Source organism: Nelusetta ayraudi, unplaced genomic scaffold (assembly GCF_046127955.1).
Source record: "Nelusetta ayraudi isolate G7.1 ecotype Tasmania unplaced genomic scaffold, CSIRO-AGI_Nayr_v1 ptg000002l, whole genome shotgun sequence".
NCBI classification, from domain to species: domain Eukaryota; kingdom Metazoa; phylum Chordata; class Actinopteri; order Tetraodontiformes; family Monacanthidae; genus Nelusetta; species Nelusetta ayraudi.
Window position 1 is genome coordinate 2,354,378 of NW_027466052.1, and position 23,110 is coordinate 2,377,487.

At 45.6% G+C, this 23,110-nt stretch overlaps 1 protein-coding gene and 1 long non-coding RNA gene across 3 annotated transcripts; both read left to right on the forward strand.

Annotated features, from left to right (window-relative positions):
* Nucleotides 1-1,224: 1,224 nt before the first annotated feature.
* On the forward strand, nt 1,225-16,332 carry LOC142901857 (CD82 antigen-like). 2 transcript variants are annotated; one of them, XM_076046679.1, is made up of 9 exons: nt 1,225-1,411; nt 8,901-8,973; nt 9,742-9,814; nt 11,232-11,353; nt 12,010-12,084; nt 13,269-13,367; nt 13,859-14,032; nt 14,923-15,006; nt 15,239-16,332. In XM_076046679.1, the coding sequence occupies exons 2-9, from the start codon at nt 8,911-8,913 to the stop codon at nt 15,314-15,316; spliced, it is 768 nt and encodes a 255-aa protein (XP_075902794.1). In that variant the 5' UTR covers nt 1,225-1,411; nt 8,901-8,910; the 3' UTR covers nt 15,317-16,332. The 2 variants fall into 2 exon arrangements, with proteins under 2 accessions (XP_075902794.1, XP_075902720.1); XM_076046605.1 differs by lacking the exon at nt 1,225-1,411 and adding an exon at nt 8,170-8,291.
* Nucleotides 16,333-19,115: 2,783 nt separating this feature from the next.
* On the forward strand, nt 19,116-21,831 carry LOC142887690 (uncharacterized). The gene is made up of 3 exons (XR_012926579.1): nt 19,116-19,535; nt 20,343-20,449; nt 20,550-21,831. It is a non-coding gene; the product is annotated as an uncharacterized LOC142887690 (long non-coding RNA).
* Nucleotides 21,832-23,110: the final 1,279 nt, after the last annotated feature.

The window sequence follows — 23,110 nt, forward strand, 5'->3', positions numbered from 1 at the left end:
TCTCAATGCCTCCTGGAGGCCCCTGGGAGGTGTTCCGGGCATGTCCCACTGGGAGGAGGCCCAGAGGAAGACCCAGGACACGCTAGAGGGACTACGTATCTCAGCTGGCCTCGGGGTCCCGCCGGAGGAGACTGGGGCCAGGGAAATCTGGCCATCTCTGCTGAGACTGTTGCCCCCGCAACCCAACTCCAGATGAAGGTCGAAGATGGATGGATGGATGGGACCCATTAGAAGTCAACTTAAAGTCAGAGGATAAATGTTTCGGGTGTTTTTTCTGTTCTCTATTGTTGGTCACATTGGACCCTTGTTGTTGCTTACACATTCTTCATTCTAAAATTTAGATTCTCAGGAAAAATTGCCACTTATCAATTAATCGTTAATCGATCGATAAGGTCAATCAACTTACGATTAATGAATTAACTGATAATTTGCATCCCTAGTGGGAATACACCCAAATCAAATTGTTATAAAATCAAACTCTTGGTTATCACAGTGGGCCAGTGTGTGTGAATGTGTATTCTTCAATTTTTTGTTTTTTGTTTTTTGTCTACAGTAACTACTTTTACTACAAACTTTCTCTGTATCACAATCCAAAGAACAAATCCACCTTTAATATAATAATCCATCCATCCATTTTCAATACCCGCTTCCTCCTGCACTCAGGGTTGTGGGGGTCTGCTGTAGCCTCTCCCAGCTGTCATAGAGCGAAGGCAGGGCAACACCCTCACAAGTGGCCAGTTCAATGCAGGGTCACATAGACACAAACAAACATATATATCATCATCATAACATTCTTATCAGGACTTTAAAACCTGTTTTAACTGCTTGACTGACTGATTCTTCTGGACAAGCTGCTCCCCCTGTAACTCTGTACGGCTGATGGATTTAACAGCCGTCTTCTTATGTCTGTTCACCTATCATACTAAGCTTAGATGGCATGGAAGTAATGCATGTTTGTCACCCCCCCCCCCCCCCCCCCCCCATTTATATTTCCGTCACAATACGTTGAAGAGGCTCAACAAAGACCACTCAAAAATGAGAATATCACAGTATTTCCTCCCCGGAAATGCCGTTGCAGAGGGTGTCAGCGTCCCGCCGCCCTCTGGGTGGCGCAGCGGGCTCTGCGCGGACGGCATTGGGTGTTCATCGCTGCAGTGTGCTTTTCATATCTGCCACACGGTGGCAATCTTTGCCCTCACCCTTCCCCCGGACTGAGGCGACTTGAGCCAACTGTCCCTCACTTGCGTACTGCTTCGCTTCGCTTCAGTTCGCTTCGCTCGCGTTCTCCGCTTTGTTCAGTTAGTCAGCCAGCTAGTCTGCCAGCCAGCCAGTCAGTCAGTCGGTCAGTTTGACAGTAGCAGTAAACAGCAACACTTCTCTACCTCCTTCGCTGACTCCGGAAAAAACAAAGGTAAGTGAAAGAAAAGTCGTGCTGTTCAGGCGGCGTGTTCGCCTCGAGGTTCGGGGAGTTTCTGGCGGTTTCAGTTCGAAAGACTGGCTGCTTGACGAGGAGAACCGGAGCCGGTGGTGAAACTCAGTTGGTGAATCAGAACCGCAAAGACCACGGAGTGCAGGGAAACTTAGTTGACTTTTTAGACTTTTTAATTTAATTCATTTTATTATTTTTTTTTTTTTAATTTCATTGTGTGTTGCCTTCAATGATAACAAAATGACTGAAACGTTCTGTTTGGTTAGAACAGGCGTCGTGTGTGTGTGTGTGTGTGTGTGTGTGTGTGTGTGAGTGTGAGTGAGTGAGACTTTGATCACGGAACGGTCCGACATCATTTCCGTTGTTTTCGCTTTCTGTCCCCTTTGAAATGTTTCCATGATGGATCGTGGCTGTGATCACGCTGCGACGCCGCCTCCTCGTGGTTGTCGTTGTTGTTCATGCTATTTTTATCACGACCGCACCGGAGTTTCCAAGGAAATGTCCTAAACGAGCCGCGTTCCTGTTGTGAGAGATTATCGAACACGTCGGCCAGTCGGTGTAATTCAGTGTGTGGATGGCCTCTGCTTTGGGTCAGGGGCTTCTCACACACACTTCTGTACTTTGCACAGGCAGGTCTGAATAAGCTATTCAAAAGCCGTACTCTTTTTTTTTTTTTTGAAAGAAGAAAGAAAAATACATGTTTCAACACTTCATATGCTCCCTGCTAAAGAAATCTCTGAGCACCGGTATTCTGCTACGTATAATGGAAAGAAGGATGCTGACCACGGTAGTCACGTTACATCTTATCTATCTGTTTTCCCCCTTTTCTGTCTGTCCTTTTTGCACCAGCATATTGCTGTATCAATATGCTGTGTGAAACTGAGGAATGTCATGAAGAAAATTGACATTAGCATGAATTTATTGTAATTTAATTTCAGTTCCTTCCCCTGGCCCGTTGTGGCGGATTATGGCTCGGTCCAAAAATTTCTAGCTGTTGTAGTCATTCGTTTTCTGTAAAAAATAAAAAAATAAAATGCTGAGGAGCGGCACTTCAGTTGAGATAGTTGTTGCTCCGATTTGTTTGCTGTGGCAGCTAATTGCGCTCGCGTTGGACTGTCCAAAAATAAGGTTGTGTGAAATGACTTACACATCTACAAACCGCATAGATGCCAACACACAATTTGAAATGTCAAAGATTTCCATACTCTTCGACAGCAAGCCTCGTTCCTCTTTTAGAGATGCTGAGCATGAACGCACAGCTTGATACCAATGCACATCAAAACATCCTTAATTCTGTATTCATTTTCATGAAATTTGTTTTGTCCTCAACCTTGAAATTCCAACGCTGAAGGGGTTCACTGATGGGAGTCAAACTCAGTCTGTTACAAATTTAATCAGAAACTGGGGGTATGCACGATCTCGACATGTGGTTTTTGTTTATGTAGTGTAGGTGTAGACGTAGCTACTAGCTAGCTGTCAAAAATGTTTTAGGTGGGAAGACGTCTGCCAATGTTGACATTTTTTGACAGCACATAAGGAGACGTTGGCTAACCGTGGGAGTTGATGGTAAATGGAGGCAGATGTTAGCAAGATCATCTGCAGCTGCTCTCAGCTCACTTTTTAAAGTGGTTGCTGCTGTAAATTAATTAAAGTTTCAGCAAAAATGCATTTCTCATGCTGGTGTTTTGTTAGTGTACGTCCTCGCCTTCGCCCTCGGTTTGGTGATGTTGTAGGAACTGACTGACTGCTCAGCTGTCGACGTTGCAAACTTGGTGGAACTCTGAGCTTCTCGGAAGAACAAACTTCAGACCTCTGGAGTTCTAAATGAGAAAGTTTTGGGATTTGGCGGTGGCTTCGGTTAATAAAAGGAGATGCCAAAACATCTGTAAACAATCTGACAGGAGAGAAAAATTAAAGTTGACGCCAAGTGTTTCTAGGCTGGTTTATTGAAGCAAAACACAGATCCAGAGTATCTTCGGGGTACAGTAATTGGTGGGATTCTGAGGTCAGGCTGTTCAAATGTCACATTGTTGGTTTGGTTCAGCTCAGTTGTCAAAACTACTTTTAGAACGGCAAAGGAAAATAAGGGGAAAATACTTTTCTCCCTTTTTTTTGTTCACTTTAATCAGCCCAGATTTCAAACACGGACGTTTGACAGTTTGTGATTTCAGCCCCCACCTCCATCACTAGCTGACCCATATATTAAATCTAAAGGCGAGAAAATCGATGCTGTTGCAGTGTTTTGCCGAACGGGTCGACGGGCCGCTCCTCTTTGCCAGCCCTCTGGCCTCTTTTTCCTCCGGGGTCGCCGCTGCGCTAAACGAGGACCAGTCTGCGTTGCAGATGGGAATGTGGGTCAGCGGCGAACACGGTGGCATCGCCGCCCGCTCAATACTCCAGCCTCCCCTCCTCCCCGCCAAGCCTCGCAGCTCTTCTGCGGTCTCGGTGTGACCTCAAGGGCCTTCCCGGTGGAGCCAAAAGGCAGATATGCGTCCTGTCGAGGGGCAGCACGTTGTGCTGGCGCTAGCAGCTGCTAGCAGTTAAGAGTTTTGGATGGAGCAGGAATGTTCTCAGAAAGTTTGGCTGTATTCTGGGGTGGAGGGGACGTAGTCCTGACATTCCTCCTGGTTCATTCGCCACGCTCGCTCGTGGCTACAGAATCGCATTTTGCTCCCGTGCGCTTAGAGTGGAGGTGCAAAACTGCCCCCCTGCCAAAAATAAATTAATGAATTAACAAATATAAATAACTGGAGATGCACCAATACCAACACCCGACACTGGTATCACTATCGATACCGGGGTTAAATAGTGTAAGAGTACCTGTAAAATACATGCCGATACCTCGACACCATTACCAGTTGTACGTGTATTTATATGACAATTTTGTTGAATTGTGTACACCAGTGAAACTTGTGACAGTCTCCCTGTTCTAGAAAAACGCATTGAGGGATGTTGTTCAAATCTCAGTCTGTGGGAAATTAAATAAAATTCAAAGTAATTCTATAATGTCGAATGGCCTTATCAAGTACTCGGCGTCAGTGAGTGCTGAAATGTACTTGCACTCTCATTGTTGTGTAAAAAAAGTGGTATTGGTTCTTCCCTGTTAAAAACAATAGAAGTGTTATCCCTGGCGTTAGCATTGTGGCGACGACTAGCATACTGGCTGGCGGTTCTTGCAGCATGAATGATGAGGTGATATATTTCCTTGTTTATTATAAAGCTGCTGGTTTGCCAGAGGCGTCTTTTCTAGATTGTGTGGAACATTTCAAAGCTTTAATAAATAATAAAGTTTTGCAGCAAAGACCAGCAGTCCATGTTGAGCAACCGAGTAGCGTCAAACATCTGCGGAAAGGTGCAGTAAATATCGACTGGTGCCTCGGGCAGAAACTCACCTGGCAAGTCCAGAACCGGTTCACCCAGTCGGGAGGAGTCGGCCTGCAGCCAGCCGACGCCTGTAAGCAACCAAAAAAAAATAGAACTGCAGTTAGTTGGTGCGTTTTTCTTTTCCTCAGGAGGAAGTGAGAGGAAACGAGGTGAAGTGAAAGAGAGGGAGAGGTAGCGGGACAGACACACAGACACACGGTCAACAACTGTCCGCGTGTCGGGTTTCGTCTCTTTGTTGCTACAGAGAAAACGCAGTGGAATCAGCGTCTCTGTGGATCAGGTGGCGGGAAGAAGTGGGGGCGTTGCCACACCGCCAAGACGCTTCCCATGACAAACTTTTTAAGCTTCTTATGTGGCAGCAACAGAGAAACACAGCTCATGCTGCTGTTTGCCACGGCTGAATGTTGAGGGTTTTTTTGTGCCCCACCCCTTCTCCCCTTTTTGTTTGTTTGTTTTTTTAAAGGTCCAGTATGTTAAATTTGGCCTGATTTATGAATTTTTGTTTTGGTAAAAGCTAAACATACTGGCCAAAAAAGTGTAGTGCTCGCCGTGCAATTAAAGTAATTTGGTTTTCCTACCTTTTTAGAATGGTTCTCATACATATATGTATATATATGTATGTGTGTATATATATATGTATGTGAATATGAATATATACATGTTGCAAGGGTCTTGCTTCTCGTTACCTGCCATCTTGCACCGCCATTTTTAAGGAAGCCCGCCTGACAGTGTATGAAACGGACTGTCGCGTGGGCTACCTTAAAAACTTTACACACCGGACCTATCAATGAAGCTCTGCTAAATGTTATGCTAAGCTAAGGGCTGGAGCTTCAGAGACACTATATGTCCTGTTCGAGACACAGAGCCCGCCCCCTGTTTGTCTTGATAATGGTCACCAACCTCTGTTGTGAGCGTGAACACACACAGACGCTCGGTTGATAAATCAGCCGTGACGCCAGTGTCCTCTCGCTGCTCTAGTTGTCCGTCACCACTGCCCTGATGTGGAATTTAGATCTCAGGCCACAAACAGCCACCGAGCTGATCGTGTCGACAGGGCGAGGCCACAGAAACTGTACTGTTGTTGTTGTTGTCATCGTTGATGTGTATGGGTCAATACTGCAAAGGAAACAAAGCACCACTTAAAGGTCCAGTGTGTAATATGTGGCTTGATTTATTATTTATATATCGGTAAAAACTTAACTTACTGTCCTTAAATACATTAATAAAAGTGTATACTCGCAGTACAATGAAAGTCTTTTGGTTTTCCTACCCCATGCCATAAGAATATATGTAGTTATTATAGGGTCTTGCTCCCAGCTAGCTGCCATCTTGCACCAACACATTTAACTTTAACCTTTTTAACCAACAAAAAAGAAGGTGGACAAGGTATCCATGTTTGTGTTGGCCACCGATTTAAAAGGGGGAGGGGCCCTCCGCATCTCACGATCAAATGAGATGCCTTCATACGGCGGGTTCTCTGTGGAAAGCCAAAGTATCGCTGCACATTTCGATGAGTCCCGTCAGACAACGGCGACACTTGGACGTAAACGCACCGACTGTTTCCAGGCTGGCGGCAGCTTCCTGTTCCCATTGCTGCTGGAGGAAAGCTGACAGGCAGTGGAACCGAAAGGCAGACTGTTATGCCCCAGCCTAGGGAGCTGCTACAGGCTAGTGGACTGCTTAAAAGAAGAACTCAAGGCACGACCAATAGCATGAACAAACATGGAGCACTGTGACAAACACCAGGTCTTCAACAATCTGCACATGGCCTCCAGTTGAGAGCGAGGAGAAGAACAAAGGGACTGATGAGTCGTGATCCTCCTCCTTATATAGCGGCACCAGTCAATCACTCACCACCTGGGTCAGGGGAAGAAGAGGCACACGGGGTCGATTGTGCCACCTAGAGCCCAAGAGGCCACCTTGCAGACAGGAAAAACAGAACTGACAATTAAAAAATAAAGAATATATAGAATACACGCAAAGACACAAGACTCAAGTTTTTTTGTTTTTCATTTTTCTTGATGGATTCTCACGTCACATGACCTCACGTTTAGCTGCTTATGAACAAAAAGATGTCGGAAGAGATTAGTGGGGATTATCTGGACGGGAGGCCAGAGTGGCATCCAGCTGAACAAATGAAAGTGAAAGAAGTCCATTCTTGGGTTGTCGCTGTGCGTGCACGCGCGCACACACCCCGACACACTGACTCAACCAGTTTTATCATCAGATTGACGGGCAGCTGCCGCTCTCATTTCAGACGACGTCTAACGACAACTGAAATCGCTTCTCCTGTCTGAAACTTCCAGAACCCCTCAGCTTGATGCCAGAAGTCTTTCCTCCAGAGCTGCTCTGCGGGGGGGCAGCACAGGCCAGGGGCTGACAGGATTATTGCATTGCAATAACTCAAAATGATTGTGTTTTGAGTCGCATTACGACAGGAGCAGTCGAAGGCAACTGACAAACGGCAAAAAACAGGAAACATGCAAACAGATGCCTTCAGTCCCCCTCAAGAAAACAAAAAATAACAAAAACCTGACATACTGCAGCAGACTGACTGTCATGAAATGGTCAAATGATGGTTCATTTGACACTATTGATCGTGTGAAGGGTCAAATTATCGCGGCAATACCATAATTATGGCAACACTGACCGACGCCCGGCCAAACAGAGGAAACTAGAATTAGAAGAAGAGCAAAGAACGGGGAGGAGACGCCGATTGTTGGATGACGTGAAGAAGCCATTGGGATGAGAGCCACCAAAAACTGGTCCGATCCGATCTGGTCCAGTCCAGTCTGATCGTCTTTAACTCTGTCTTCAAGATGTTCAAGTGAATCCTGCAACAAATTCTTCTCTGGCCTGTGTGTGTGTGTGTGTGTGTGTGTGTGTGTGTGTGTGTGTGTGTGTGTGTGTGTGTGTGTGTGTGTGTGTGTGTGTGTGTGTGTGTGTGTGTGTGTGTGTGTGTGTGTGTGTGGACTGGGGCCCTATGACCTCAGATATGACAGACAACCCAGTTTTCAGATCTGGCGTGAAGTGGGTCAGAACCGGTGGCGCTTTGCGTTGCATCCAAAAATTGATGTTGGAAAAAAAATGAATCGTTCAAATGGTCACGTGAGTGCGGCCGCCACCGCCACGCATCTCCAGTCCATTTTCAAGGACATTTTGATCTGCTGCGCACGATCATCAAATTCCAACATTTTTGATTTTAAATTTCTTTTTAATTAAGATTTTACAGTGGGGATTGTTTGTCAGAATCCCAAACGCTGGGACGTTCGTCGCGGTTTCTTTCATATTTGCCTCTCGGTGGAAGCAGGTTTTTGTTGGTTTGGTTTGTCATCGTCTGCCTTCAGTTCTGACAGTGTGATAACCTCCATATGGCTGCCCAGCTCTGGTCGGGCCGGCGGGCGTCCTCCGTCACTGTTGTCCCGCCCACTGAAGCTGCCATGGGCAGGCCAGTAAGAGTAACCCAGTTCCAGTCAATGTGGGTTGGAGTCACGCTACAGGGCTGCACTGCCAGGGGGCATCAGTGAGCTCGGCCTTCTTGTTTCACCCAGATTTCCATTGATTGAAATTACGATTCTTTTTTTCTCCTCTACTCTCAACTTCCAAATGGATGTTTTTGTTTTGCTTTCCTCATAATAATAGTAATAATAAATTGTTATTATTTAAAAATCAAATTTAAAAACAACACTTTTTGTATTCGTTGCTTGAGCTGTCAAATTATTATATTTCAAATCGAGAATAATCTGTGATTAATCGTAATTAATCACGTTTTTGAAACGCCACCACGATGAAAGTCAAGGCAAGACGGTCCACAGGGAGCCTTTGAATTTTTTCGCGGGCAGTTCCAGCTGCACAGATGTCTCCGGCTCGTCCGCGTCACGTCAAGTGGCCGTGTCGGATAATCTCGAATAATCCCAGATTACTTGGCGAAAGACGTGATCATGAACGCCACACGATCGGGCCGGTCGCATAAGCCTCAGAGGTCAGAGGTCGCTCGGCGTTTGTCACCTCCGCCTTCGCGCAGGCTGCCTTCCGGCCCCCGGGAACTGCCCTTCACCTGTTTGTGTCGCTCTGTGTGTGTCTGCAGGTGCGGCATCATGGGAAAAGGCTGCGTGACGGCGACCAAGTACTTCCTGTTCCTCCTCAACCTCATCTTCTTTGTGAGTGTCTGCACTTCCTCCACCTCCAAAACAACTTTAACACTTTTTTTTCTTTTTACGTCAAGCAATCAACTGGTGATCAAACTGGTCACTCGTTCACTCGTTCACTCATTTCACCCTTTGTCACTCTGACTCGGGCAACGTTCATGAAGCGCAATCACTGTTGAACTCAGCCGTCACGTTATTCAGTGCCATCATGTGCAGCTGAAGGAACGACAGCAGGCTGAAGAGGACGAGTCTTGATGAACCAGCGGATTGTGGCTGTGGTGCTGCGCCTCTCTCTCTCTCTCACTCTCACTCTCTCACTCTCTCTCTGTCTCTCTCTCACTCTCTCTCTCTCTCTGTCCCTCTCTTACTCTCTGTCCCTCTCCCTCTCTCTCTCTCTCTCTCTCTCTAACTCTCTCTCCCCCTCTCACTCTCTCTGTCCCTCTCTCTCTCACTCTCTGACTCTCTGACTCTCTCTCCCTCTCTAACTCTCTCTCCCTCTCTAACTATCTCTCTCTATCCCTCTCTCTGTCTCTCACTCTCTCTGTCCCTCTCTCACTCTCTCTCCCTCCTCAGCTTTTCACTTCATTTTCACTTTGATTGATTCTCCCCCCCCCCCCCCAAGTGCTGTAAGATTTGCAGCTGGGTCGTCAAGCAGAGCTGCTGCAGCTGGCACGTGCCTCTCCGAAAGAACGCAACACAACACAACAAGACACGACACGATGCAACACAACACCACGGCTAAAGAGCATCTCTAATGTGTGTGTGTGTTCCCTGCTCCAGCTGTGTGGCGGCGTCATCATGGGTTTTGGACTGTGGCTCCTCCTGGACACTCAGAGTTTCATCGTGGTCCTCAGTAAGCACCTGCTTTATTTATTCTGTTATTTTCAATGTATTATTAAATTTTTTTTACTGTTGGTTGGAAAAAAGGTTTCCTGCCACCGCCTGCTGCCCATCTGAACAAACCAGCTTGCAAAATTCCCAAACTTTTCCTTTGGTTAGATTGTTTTATTGTGCTTTTTTTTTTGCATAACTTGAGCACTCACAGTCTTAATGCTAAGCTAAGCTAACACACACACACACACACACACACACACACACACACACACATACACGCACACACACACACACACACACACACACACACACGCACACAGTGATGTGCTGAACAATCCGCCATCATTGATCTCTTCTTGAACTCTGCCAGGATAACAGCGTGCCCAGTGTCTGCCGGACTCTGTGTGTGTGTGTGTGTGTGTGTGTGTGTGTGTGTGTGTGTGTGTGTGTGTGTGTGTGTGTGTGTGTGTGTGTGTGTGTGTGTGTGTGTGTGTGTGTGTGTGTCACTGAGGACATCTGTCCCTCGCCCAGTCCCCCCTCCCCCCCCGCAGGTGTCCTCCCATCAGACACTGGGCTCTTTTTGTTTCGTCCAGCATCAACATGCATCACATCAGCCCAGCACGCTCGTTGCCTTACTCACCACGTGCGCGCGCGTGAACACACACACACACACACACACACACACAGATCACAGCGTCACCACAGGGTCCGCAAATGTCTGAGAGTGACGTCGACCTGCAGCCAAGCTCCAGCCCCCCCCCCCCCCCGCCCGCCAATATAGCAGCCCATTCGTTTCAATGTAGCACGCTCATTTTGCACCATGGTATTGAACTCCCATGATGCATCAGGACACATCAGCCAATCGGAACGAGCCGAGATGCGGCAGCACGTACGTCGCTGTAGCTAAACTATTTTCTGGTGATTTTCTAAAAGACCGTGTCTGTAAAATCTGCGATAGAAAGATTTGCTATGATCACCGTCGTCACTCCAGTCGTTTTAGAGGCGTCTCTTTTGGTGTGGGTTTTTTGGCTGCAGTACCTCAAGTGACCACTGGAAAAGGATCGCCGCAATGCTCCAGTTCAGTATCCAGTTCTTACGATACATCCAGGACTGCAGCAGCCCCACTTTATGGGGTGGGCGGGGCTCTTAATGGGGTGCGGCTTTGGTGCGAGTGTCGACCTTTGCTGCCCTGTGGGCGGAGTCTAGAGCCAGTCATCCAATCGGCAGCAGGGAATAGCCGTCGCTTCCTCTACTGGGGACATGTTGTCCATCTGTCATCAGAGAGCTGCGTCCACGCTGCTTCTCTCCAGCTGTGGCTGAGCAGGCAGTCACTTCCTGTATTCTTGGTTGCCTTCTTCTGTGTATATTTATTTCTCTCTCTCTCTCTCTCTCTCCCTCTCTCTCTCTCTCTCTCTCTCTCTCCGCCTCTCGCTCAGGCAACGCCACCGCCGTCAAGATCGCCTGCTACATCCTGATCGGAGTCGGAGCCTTCTCCATGCTGCTGGGTTTCGTCGGCTGCCTCGGCGCCATCTACGAGATCCGCTGCCTGCTGGGCCTGGTAGGAGCTCACCCACAATGCACCTCTGCCGCGCACCCTCGCCGTCGACGCGACGCGCCAGGCCAAACCGCGCAACCAGAACCAGAACCGCAGCAGACGGATGCTTCTTGAAACGGCTGCTCCGTCTTGTGGGGACTATTTTTAACGGTGGATGCGTTTGACACTCAGGCCACCTGCAGTAGGTGCAGCCTCAAAGGGACCCGATCACAGCCACTTCATAAATTCAGTCTGCTGCTCCACTTCCAACAGTAGTTAGAGGAGGGTTGTTTGCTTTGAGCTGTACAGGCCCCACCCACTCTGCCTCCCCTGGTGGTTAGAGCGCCACCTCTGGTGGTCAGTGGGAGATTAAATAGAACTGATGATTTGTTGTGACAGGAGTGGGAAAAAACAAGAAGGTCTCAAAAAGGCGGAGTGGAAACCTTGTCGGGGGCGTGGCCACCGAACTGGGAGGGCTAATCAATCAATCAATCAATCAATCAAGTTGTATTTGTAAAGCATTAAATCACAACCAAAGGCGTCTTGAAGGGTCTGGCCACAATCACACACACACACACACACACACACACACACACACACACACACACACACACACACACTCTCATCATGTGTTTCAGATGTTTGTTTGTGACTGTGCGACTCTTGTCGTCTCCCCTCAGTACTTCGCCTGCCTCCTGCTGATCCTCCTCGCTCAGATCACAGCCGGCGTCCTCATCTACTTCCAGAAGGAACCGGTGAGTGATGATGTCACTTCCTGCCCCGCAGATGGAATGCAGAGGTTTTTGTTTTTTGTTTTCAAATGGCAGAACACACCTGTAACGTAACCCCCACCACCACGTCACACTCAGACACACACACACACACACCTGAACAGGAAGCGATGTGCTGCCTTTACGCCCAGGATGTGTCACAACACGCCGTCATGTGTTCAGTATGTGCTGCCGCCGTGGAAAACCGACTGCAACCTGTAAACAAGTGTTGCCTGATGGCAGAGCAGTGGCACGCTGTAGCGCCACCTGCTGTCTGATCTGAGATCTGACCTAACACACGAGAAAATGTCACATCGCCCTCGTCTTCATCTTCACTTTGTGCTGATAAACAGAATGATGAAATGGAAATGTCGTGTGCACACGAGTTGTTTGGTTCAGTGAGCAACAAACTCTTCTGGCTCCTCACAATAAGTGCGCAAAGACCTGTGTTTTTTACAAGGTCACCTTTTCTTGTTTGTCTGTGACCGCATTGAGTATATAAAAGCGAGACGGTTCAAGCTCTAATTTCAGAACTATTGTTGGGGGTGGGGGGGGTTTCCTCTGAAGGTTCTGAAGAGAAATGTGTGTGAAAGGCGACCTGGAAGTGTGTTTGCTGCCAAAGTCTTTGACTGTCGGAGGCCAAACTAAAGATCTCTGCGTTTCTAATGAAGGCTTGGAGGGCTAAAGCCTCTGGAAGGGAAAATAAAAGATTTGGGATGTCAATACAGATTTCTTGCGTCTGCCGATTTGGATTCGTGCTACTGCTGGATTTTCGTCTGAGCTCGTCTGGGCTGACACAGCAGAAATTCTTTCTAGCTTTGCATTATTTGCCAGGAGTTCTGGGGGTTCAGCCACGAAAACCACACTGCAGCGTGTGAATTAGCATAGCATTGGGAGCTGTCTTGGAAGCATCAGCCCTAGAGTCCAGCAAGTTAGCGTAGCATTGGGAGCTAGCCTGGATGCATCGGCCCTAGAATCCAGCAAGTTAGCGTAGCATTGGGAGCTAGCCTGGATGCATCGGCCCTAGAATCCAGCAAGTTAGCGTAGCATTGGGAGCTAGCCTGGAAGCATCAGCTCTAGAATCCAGCAAGTTAGCGTAGCACAAGGATGATTTTGGTCCTTTTAAAATTTTCAAATGAGTCTGAATACATGAAGTTGTTTCATTGCAGTTGAAGGAGGAAATGGCTAAGATCATCACCAAAGTTCTGGACGACTACCCTGGGAGCAACTCCACCACGGAGCAGGCCTGGGACTTCATCCAGAGGAATGTAAGTGGGAGATCAGATCCAGGTTTCTCTTCTGTCGCTCCACCGTGCTGCCGCTGATCTCACAGGCTGAGGAATTTCATAAACACACAGTTCCACAACTTGTTGTGTGAAAATAAGCAGAACTTTTCACTGCAAAGACAAAGTGGAAAGAAACGGTGTTGTTATGACAAAAGACACGTTGATCATTACAAAATGCAAATGGTCAGGATGAGCAAAGTCTGACTTTTAATCTGATATTTTTTATCTTTGGCGTGAGGTTTCATCTGCAGATATAGAATGATGGTTGTTTCTCCATCAGCCACAAGGGGGCCTTACACATTTTTTTGCCGTTGTGTTAGAACTGATTCTTATTTGTTACAATTAAATTTTGGAGACCCAGTTGTGTGTGTGTGTGTGTGTGTGTGTGTGTGTGTGTGTGTGTGTGTGTGTGTGTGTGTGTGTGTGTGTGTGTGTGTGTGTGTGTGTGTGTGTGTGCGGTGCCTGCCGAGCAGATGCAGTGCTGCGGCTGGACCGACCGTCAGGACTGGAGCGGCAACATGGTGATCGTCAACAGCTCCCAGCTGCTCTTCCCCTGCTCCTGCCAGAACGTCTCGGCCACCTCGGGAAACTTCTCCGACAGCGGCTTCTGCGAGGCTCAGACCCCGGACTGGCCCGTCTACGATGTGGTGAGTTGTCGCAATTCCCTTCAGACTCTGCAGTCTTCAATCAAGACAAGTGTATAACTAAGTGGTTGTGTTGTGGGTGACCTGGGCAACAGAATCCTTCGTGACAGATTCCAATGTGTGTCTATATCGAGATACTTGTGTACTTCTGTACCACCTGCTTTGCAGTAGAGGGGACAGCTCATTGTGTTAACCTGCTGTTTGTGGTGCAGGGGACCAGGGTTTAATTCCTGGTTGAGATTTTTTTTTTCTTTTTTTTTTTTTCTTTTTCTTTTTACTCATCTATGCATGAATAAAGTACTGATGTACCTCTGGAGTCCAATGTGAAGACTGACTGTCATGTGGCATGTTGGCAAACTTCTCCTGAAGGTTTTTCCAGTGTGTTTTTCCCCCCAAGAGGTACTGGCAAACTTCCCTTTGCATTGCGTTGAACCAGGCAGTTTCGCCCAGGGGTGGGCAAATACTTTGACTGATGGGGCCACAATGGGCTGTAAAAATTGACAGAGGGGCCGGAACAGGAGGAGATGGATGGAGTGTTTTGGTGACTCACCTCATAGGAGAAAAAACATATTAATGCGATATGTAGAAAAATGTGCTTTAAAATCATAATCATCTTTTGTGAGATGACTCTTAAAGCACTGAAATAAATGGATGAAATACAGCTATTTTATGACTTACTTACAATTAATATAATTTCTTCAAGTTTGGCGGGCCAGATTATAAAGCTTAACGAGCCACTTATGGCCCCCAGGCCGTAGTTTGGCCACGCCTGGTATAGCTCATTGGATTTGACTGCTGTGTGTGTGTGTGTGTGTGTGTGTGTGTGTGTGTGTGTGTGTGTGTGTGTGTGTGTGTGTGTGTGTGTGTGTGTGTGTGTGTGTGTGTCCCTGCAGGGCTGTGCGGACAGTGTGGAGACCTGGTTCCTCACCAACATCGGCGTGGTGCTGGGGATCTGCGTGGGTGTGGCTGTCATCGAGGTAGGTCACCTGACAGGAAGTTGACCACATCGCAGCTAGTCAAGTTGTAGCCGCACACGGCAAACCCAGCTTAGCGGAAAGAGAGAAAAAAACGAAAACGAACCAAATGGGCTGCATTTCCACCAAGTACTTGGAGTCGTTAAACTGTACTGGTTTCGCCAGCAGGTGGCAGCAAAGGCAACGAGCCCAACTCTTACATAGCCGTAATTTTGTCTTTTTGTGTGTCGCTCAGCTGCTGGGGATGATTCTGTCCATCTGCCTGTGCAAGCACGTCCGTACGGAGGACTACACCAAAGTGCCCAAGTACTGACGTTGAGCCAGACGAGCTGCCGAAGCACAGAAGCACCACCCAGAGGAAGAGTTGTGTATTTTTTCTCCAACCTGTGTTCAGATGTAAAATAGTGCTTTATATTCCATTAGAGCTCTTGTGGCACCTGCCTCTTTTTTCTTGTTTGTTTTGTTTTTTGTATTTTTTTTTTTTTGGAGCACTTTAGATGCTACAGATGTTCGCAAGATGAGCAGAAACTCTAGAAAAATTGGATGCAAGTTCTTTTTTTTTTGTTTGTTTGTTTATTGTAGCTTCCCTAATAATATAAACAGAAATAATGTGGGGGCTGGAAACTGGTTGTTTCAACTTGAGCTGATGGTAAATGATGTCTTTTTTGGTTATAGTGTTTAATGCAGACAGCATTTTGATTTTTTTTTTCTATTTGTTTTCTATTTGTACAATAATTTTATTCCTTGTTTGTGTGACTTTGAATCTCAAAGCTTCTTCAGCAGCAGCTGGTCTCATTGAATTATTTTTTTCTTCTTCAGGGTAATAATAGAAATAATGTGGTACTAAAGAGTATCTTTTTTTTAATTCATATTTTATTTTTGTTAATAAAAAAAAAAAGTCCTGTTTACAACAATGCAGAAAATTAATATCTTTTTATTGGTGCACCAGCAGCTTCAGCTTCAGGTGTGTGTTTCCACCTGCACGGAGTGTTTGTGAAGCAGAATGTGTCTTTGACCTGCTTCTGAAACGTGATGACAAAATGTGAGAATCCCAACGGTACAAATTATTTTAGAGCCAAGGGGTGGGGAGAATTTTTATTTTTTAACCACCACGCAGTTGTGGTGTTTTTATAAAGTGCACAGCTGTCGTTGTGTTTTCCTGTTTTATGTACAGTCTGTGAGAAAGATACTGTGTTAACCTCGATAGTTGTTTGTTAGCCACATGGAGGCGCTACGTCGATAACCACTCAGACTGCTAGCTGCGAGCTGATTAGTTTCTACTTACGACAGTTCTTGTAGTTTGTTTTGCCAATAAACTGCTGAAAGTTGTGTGTTGTGACATTTATTCCCCAGTCAGCCTTGATTTTTTTTCCAGACTAAATCTCCCTGCTGTCATTTTTTTTTTTTATGTTTTAATTTCTTATTGCTCGAACAACAACGAAACATCATTCAGTGATGATGAATCGTGAAACGCCTCGACGTGAAACAAAGATGTTGTCGGTCCAGTAATGAGGAAAAAAAACAACAGCAGCAAAACTCAACTTCTCTTTCATGCCTTTTTTTCTACATTTTGTTTATCGAGACAAAAGCAAACAGTGGCACGACAGCCAATATTGATCTGAAGTCAATATTATTTAGGAAAGTCTACATTTTTGAGATAGCTTAATTTGGACTACATCAGAATTTTCAGAAATTGAATGAGGGACATTAAGGTGTGGTGTCCTACCACCCGGAAGTGGAATGATGGACTAATAATTAAGAATTTACAACAAAAATTAGTCTAAAGTCAAGAACTGTATAACAAACAAGTGACATTTTGTGGAGGACTTTTATTTTGAAGTATCACATAAATGTTGCCTTAAAATTAAACAGCACCATCAGAATATGAAAACCAGAGTCCATCAGGATAAAATGGCTCAAGGTGATGGAAGCCTGACTGTGGTGGAAGAGGTTGTGGGTTTGAATCATCATTGGCAACTTTGGCTTTTTAGGTCAATAAAAGAATGAAGACTCAGAAACAAACATGCACATCCTGTAGGGCAAATAGTTCAGGGTTAGGATTACCGGAGCCACAAATACAGTTATACAGTTGTTAGGAATGATAGGGGGTTGTAGTTCCTTTTTTCTTTCCTTCCCTTCTTTTCTGTATTTTTGTTTTGTGACTGGTTTCTGGGTGGGGATGAGGAGGTGTGGCTTAGTTGTGGGCGTGGTATGCCATGGAGGTGTACGCACCAGGGTTTATCAGTGGACGCAATCAGACTCAGGTGCAAGTAGCGCAACAACGCTGCCGAGCAAGACACTACGACCCACGCCACGACCACAGACTTTTCCCCTTAAACCCGTCCTGGATCCATTTTAATAAAAAAATAAAATAAAATCTGAACCTCGACCCCAGACGGAGCTCGCAGCGACTCACAGTCGCCCCGACCACCTCAGCCACCTTGGTGACCCCCTCACTCAGTTTTCTCCTGGTGAACCTGTCCTTTCTGTTTCTGTTCCCCCGTTTCCTTGGGGAGGGGGGTTCATCTTCTAGCACACTCCAGGTTAGGACTAGCTTTGTTTGCAATCCCTAGACCTGTCTAGTCCGTAACACAGTCAACAAGTGGCTTTCAAGAGTCCACGAGTGCATCAAGCCTCCACCATGATTGCGTTACGGCATCTGTCTTTGCGTGCCCACTTGTCACGCACACACACACACACACACACACACACAAGATGCTAAAATAGCCATCAGCTTGGACCTTCGCAAAAGAGCGAGTTGAGATTTGAAGATTTCTTTGTGGTCAGAGAGTAGGATTACTGTTGGACTACTGTTCCTCTCCCAAAAAGCCTATTCAGTGTGGAGTATTGAGGAGGGACTCTGTACCTTCCCTCTCCCAAGCTTGCCTATAAACTATGGTGGGCTACAAGCACAAACCTGGACACATCCACCTTCTTCTTTGGGGGTTATTTGAGGATGAGAGCGTTCACCCTAAATATAAATCATGCTGTCACACAGCTGGATTGTCCAGACCAGCTGCCTTAGAAATATGGCAGCTAACTGGGAGCAAGAAGACCATTTATTGTATATTCTTGTATACATACCATTCCAAAACCATTCTAAGGATAGGAAAACCAAATGACTTCTATTGTACCGAGTATACATTCTTATTTGTGTATTTAGGGGCTGTATGTTAAGCTTTTACCAATATAAAAATCATGAATTAAGCCAAATTTTACACACTGGACCTTTAAAGGAAAATCTGTTGCCATGCTGAAACTTTTTTTGCTAGAAGAACCTTTTTTTTTATTATTAAGAATGTAGCATTTTGCAGGGCCGGCGTTGCATTTTGTTTCAGTCTCTTTTTCTTTTTTTTTTTATCAGTCTCCATTAATGTTCATGTCACCATTCCTCACTCTCCATCCTTTGCTTTCGCACGTGTTATGACAGCCGCATCTAATTTTTTAATACATCCCCTTTGAAATGTAGGACCTGACGCGATGTGGCGAGAGCACTGACGACAGATTTGCGTCGCCATGTGAACTTTTTAAGTTGGTTTCTGGTTATACCAGAAGTGATTCTGCCTGTAATAGTATAGATTTAATTTCGCAGGTGTGAATCATGACGATGGGGAAATGAATCTTCAGATTGGACTCAATCTCGAGGAGGGGTAAATTTGCCAGTGGCGTCCTAGCGCCCCCTTTCAGCCTCAGGTGCAAAAAAGCAGTCAGTTCTTCAGACGTCAGAACAAATAAAAAAGAAAATAGACATTACGGAAAACTGTGCAAAATAAGGATTAAATCCCATTGTCACCCTTTAATTCATCAATTTCATAGCAGGACGGCCCTAACGCAAAGGTGCGGTTTGTGCTTTTCAAAAGAGAACAGAGGTAACAAATATAACAAGTTACTGGATTAAGTCCAATCCAGTTGTGTATCTAAAACGGTGGTCGGATAATCCCATTGGTGATCACCTTTGACAGCAAACTCTTTATTGCTGTTGTAACTACCACTGGCCAATCAGTAGGTCCGCTTCTTACTGACGTCATAACATTGTGACTATCATCATTGGTATGTTTTACGGAGTCGGCTACGCCCATGATCATCCAGTCTGTATTCCCCCTGGAGGCACAGTGCCTCTTACAGTTGACTATGCGAGCACTATTCAACTCATTTGAGAACGCGGTGATCGAAAACTGGATATGGTTTCATATCTTGACGTTACTTTGGGTCGTTTTTTGTGCTTACGTAGAAGACTGAAGACTCCAGTTGCAGAATTTTCGACAGAGCTTTTACTTCTGAAGGGAACGACGGAAAGCACGCATCGCGGTTGGAGGCGGTGGTCATCGCTTGAAATCCTTCGACCAAACTTCTAATGCTCACTTTTGGCAGCATCGCAGAGGAGTAAAGCAAGAGAGTGCAGGTCCTGCGGCCAGACCCCTCTCCAGTTCAGCACACCGCGCAACGGCAATGCTTCTGAATGCTTTCGAAGCCCAACTCTTGGACTAAAACCAGTTCAGAACCGTCTCCGAGGATGATCATCACAAGTCGAGGTAGGACCGCTGTTGTGGTTTCTGATTTAACTGTTTTCCTTGCCGAACAGCGGCCCCGTGGTGCGCCGCCGTGAGCAGGTTCGACACAATTTACAAACGTGCGACTCAGTGTTGAAGTCGCAGCGATTGTCTGGCATTGTCTGCACTAAACTGGATTGATTGAAAGTATGCCTTTACAAATTCAACTGAAAACCTGAACTGAAATGACACGACATGAAGAAAAACAGTGAGGTAGGCATCAGTTCAGCGCGCCTCTCGACTCTGAGGCCTGCTCCGCCGATAACTTGAATCGTGTTGGTACGGCCAAGTGAAGGATGTGGCCAACTGACAGGACAGTGGGCAGAGGGTCCGCTAGGGGGAGCTCTAGGAAAAGGATTCAGTGTGTGAAGTGCCTGATTCAGAGCTTGAGTTGATGTTACCCCCCTTATTGACAAGCAAGTCTGTTTTTGCCTGTTGCTAGTAGTTATCAGAGCTATGTCATTAAAACTCATTTAACTCTAGACAGCTCTCGTCGTTTTAATTTAAATTAGGAGACCTAATAATAATAAAATAATAATAATAATAATTATAGTAATAATATTGTCAGATGTCTGCAGGAACAACTGCCAAATGGTTAAATTGTTTTAAAACTATAAATATGTCATGAAATGCTAACACCGTTTCCTATTATATCACTCCTGTGTTAAAGGATTTTCACTCAATGTTTTGATGGCTTAAAGCTGTCGTTTGATCTTTTTCGTATTTTATATCCTTTGACTGCATGGATTCTTTTTCCTGACTCCATTTACTGATTCTATTTTATTCCAGAGACTACGATGAACATACATTTACCCTCAAACTATGAGGATCAAAAGATTGTGGTAACAGCTGGGCATGAAGACCTGCTATTATTCACCTTGCAAAATCCTCAGAAGGTATTTCTATGTTTGTTTTTCTATACAAAATGCCTGTAATGCTCTATCTAAACTATTGAGGCAAGATTCACTGTCCTCAAATTTTGATTTCCCTTCACAGAAGGCGGAAATAAAGGTGCCATCAATCAACCAGTGAGTGTGAACTGATTCTACAACATCTAACAGACGCCGATGGAGGATGTTGGCTGTATCGTGCATCACTTTTCACCGACACAGCAATTTTCCCGGCAGGATTGCAAGGTTCACATTACCTGGCCACTGGAGCTACTGGACTGGTTACCTAAAACATATTGTTAAACAGCTCCATATTTAATTGTCTTGATTTTTTTTATATTTGTGCTGCTAGTGACAAAGTAGTAAATATGTGTGTGTGACAGTGGCGGTCCTGTCACTATGCCTCCAATTGATTATGCGCCCTGGCTACTTGACCAAAGGGGATGGCTGGGAGTCTGGGGTTCGAAGCACACCCGGGCCCTCTGCGCCTTGCCACATGTGCATATCAAGAAAATCATCTCCAGTCTACTGTAACTAATGTTTTTTGGATCCCTATGTGGGAAATAAGTGATGGGACACACACAGTGTATACAAGGGCACACAAAGAGAGATGCTGTAATCATGGTGGAGGCTTGATGCACTTGTGGACTCTTGAAAGCCTCTTCTTGACTGTATTTGTAGCTACGGTAATTGGGTAAACACAAACACCACTGTCCAAACCCCACAACCAGCTCACTGGTGTCTTTCCAAATCTACAATATTGTGCAAGCTAATAAGCTATTTCCCCCTTGCTTTCATTCGGATGCAAAGCTGTCATTGCTTCGTGCAAAAGTGACTTTGTCTCTCGGAACAAAACTATGGGCAAACAGCGCCCCCTGCTGGGACAAAAAAATCTTACGGCAACCTGGTATTCCCAGGCGGCCTAGGTGGCTGCGCATTTGGGATGGAATGCATACAATCTATACTGGCCAGTGGGGTGGTCAGTAAATTTATAGGGGGTGCACCCCTGGCCAACGCCTGGTGGTGCCATTGTAGGGAGGAGGAGGAGGACGGAGTAGAGGGAAAGACGGAGCAGGATACACAGCCAGCATTAATAACAGAGCCAGAAGCCAGGCAGGACTCAACAAAAGCAACTGCTCGACCTGTTCCTGGACCAACAGGTGAAATTATGACTGTGTGGCCTTCATAATAAAATTGACGGCTAGCCTAGATAGTAACGTCATCTGGAGAAATGTATGTTTTGTTAAGTATGTTTACATTAAAATTACAAATCATGACATAATCATTTAAAGCTTTTTGATTCATGTTTATTGGTAGTTGAGTTCATTTGTCTGAATAGAAATGCCTACAGGCTATTATTACAGCTATAATTGCTAATTACTATGGGGAGGGGCTAAATATTATTATTATTATTATTATTATTATTATTATTATTCCAAATTGTGTATATTTTGGGTTTTTGTGGTCTTTTGTCTTTTATTCAAAACTGTCATCGCTGTCTGTAGGTTCGGGTTGGTGTGAGTTTTGTAAATTTTGTTAGAATAGATTTATTTGCATGCTGCATCAGAGTTTTCCGAAATTAAGAGGGGGGCTTCCCCTGATCGTCCAATACCGGCCTGAAGTGGAACTCTTGAGTGACAAGAAGGATTTTCCAAAAGTCTTAACTTGAAACCAACTACGGGTGAAAGCGGTTCTGTCTCTTTTGGAAATTGTGCTCAGTCATTACCGTAATGCTCAGTATACAGAGAGCAAGCGGAAATCGAGTGCCTGCTGGCTCGACTGCTTTTGTCGTATATCAAAGTGAAACAGAAACCGAAACCTATTCAACTGAAGAGTCATTTTTACCAAGGAAAAGGTTCCAGGTGGTGGTCAGTGTGAACAGTGATCGAAGACGTTCGGATCCAGTTCAGACAGCAGCCATGAGACGACCGCTGACGCTGCTGCTGCTTCTGCTGTTTCTGCTTGTGGAAGATGGAACGTGTCCCATCTCACCTCCGCCAGGTGAGACTGTGTTCTTCTCTCATGTCTCCACGTTACAGTCATCACTTTTTGTTGTCAGTAGGTAAACCGTTATGTTATGAAGTTGTGCCACCTGGAAGTGACACTTTGGTGTCAATAATAATTGACTTTGGTTTCGTTTCCATGGCAACGACGAGGCCACGCCCCAAACAAGCCTCACTCTTTCAGCACCCGAGCACCGAGCCCTTCCAATCTGACATACGTGAGAGAACACGTGCGTGCAGTTCATTGTGTTTGTAAAGTTTCATTTGATACTATCTCACTACTTAGGTTAAAAACAAAACAAAAACAAAACTACAGAATAAGTAAGCTAACATATAATATATAATAAGTCTACATATGTATACCCTGTGACAGTAAAATAAAAAGAAAAGTGGAGTGGAAATGTTCAGTGTAGTGCAAGGTTTAATTGTGGACACTATAATGAGCGCCGGAGCCTCGAGCCACCCTCAACCCTCGCCGTTCCAATCAGAACCGATCGCGACGCACTGCCGCGGAGGAAATACTCCCAGGCCGGGAGGTCTCGCGAGGGCGACGGCTGATAGAATTCATTTTATGATTTGAAATTATTTTAAACTGTTCATATTACAGATGTATTGGCAGAATTTTTGTATGGTGAACGGTAGGAATGGAGAGTTGGACTAATGC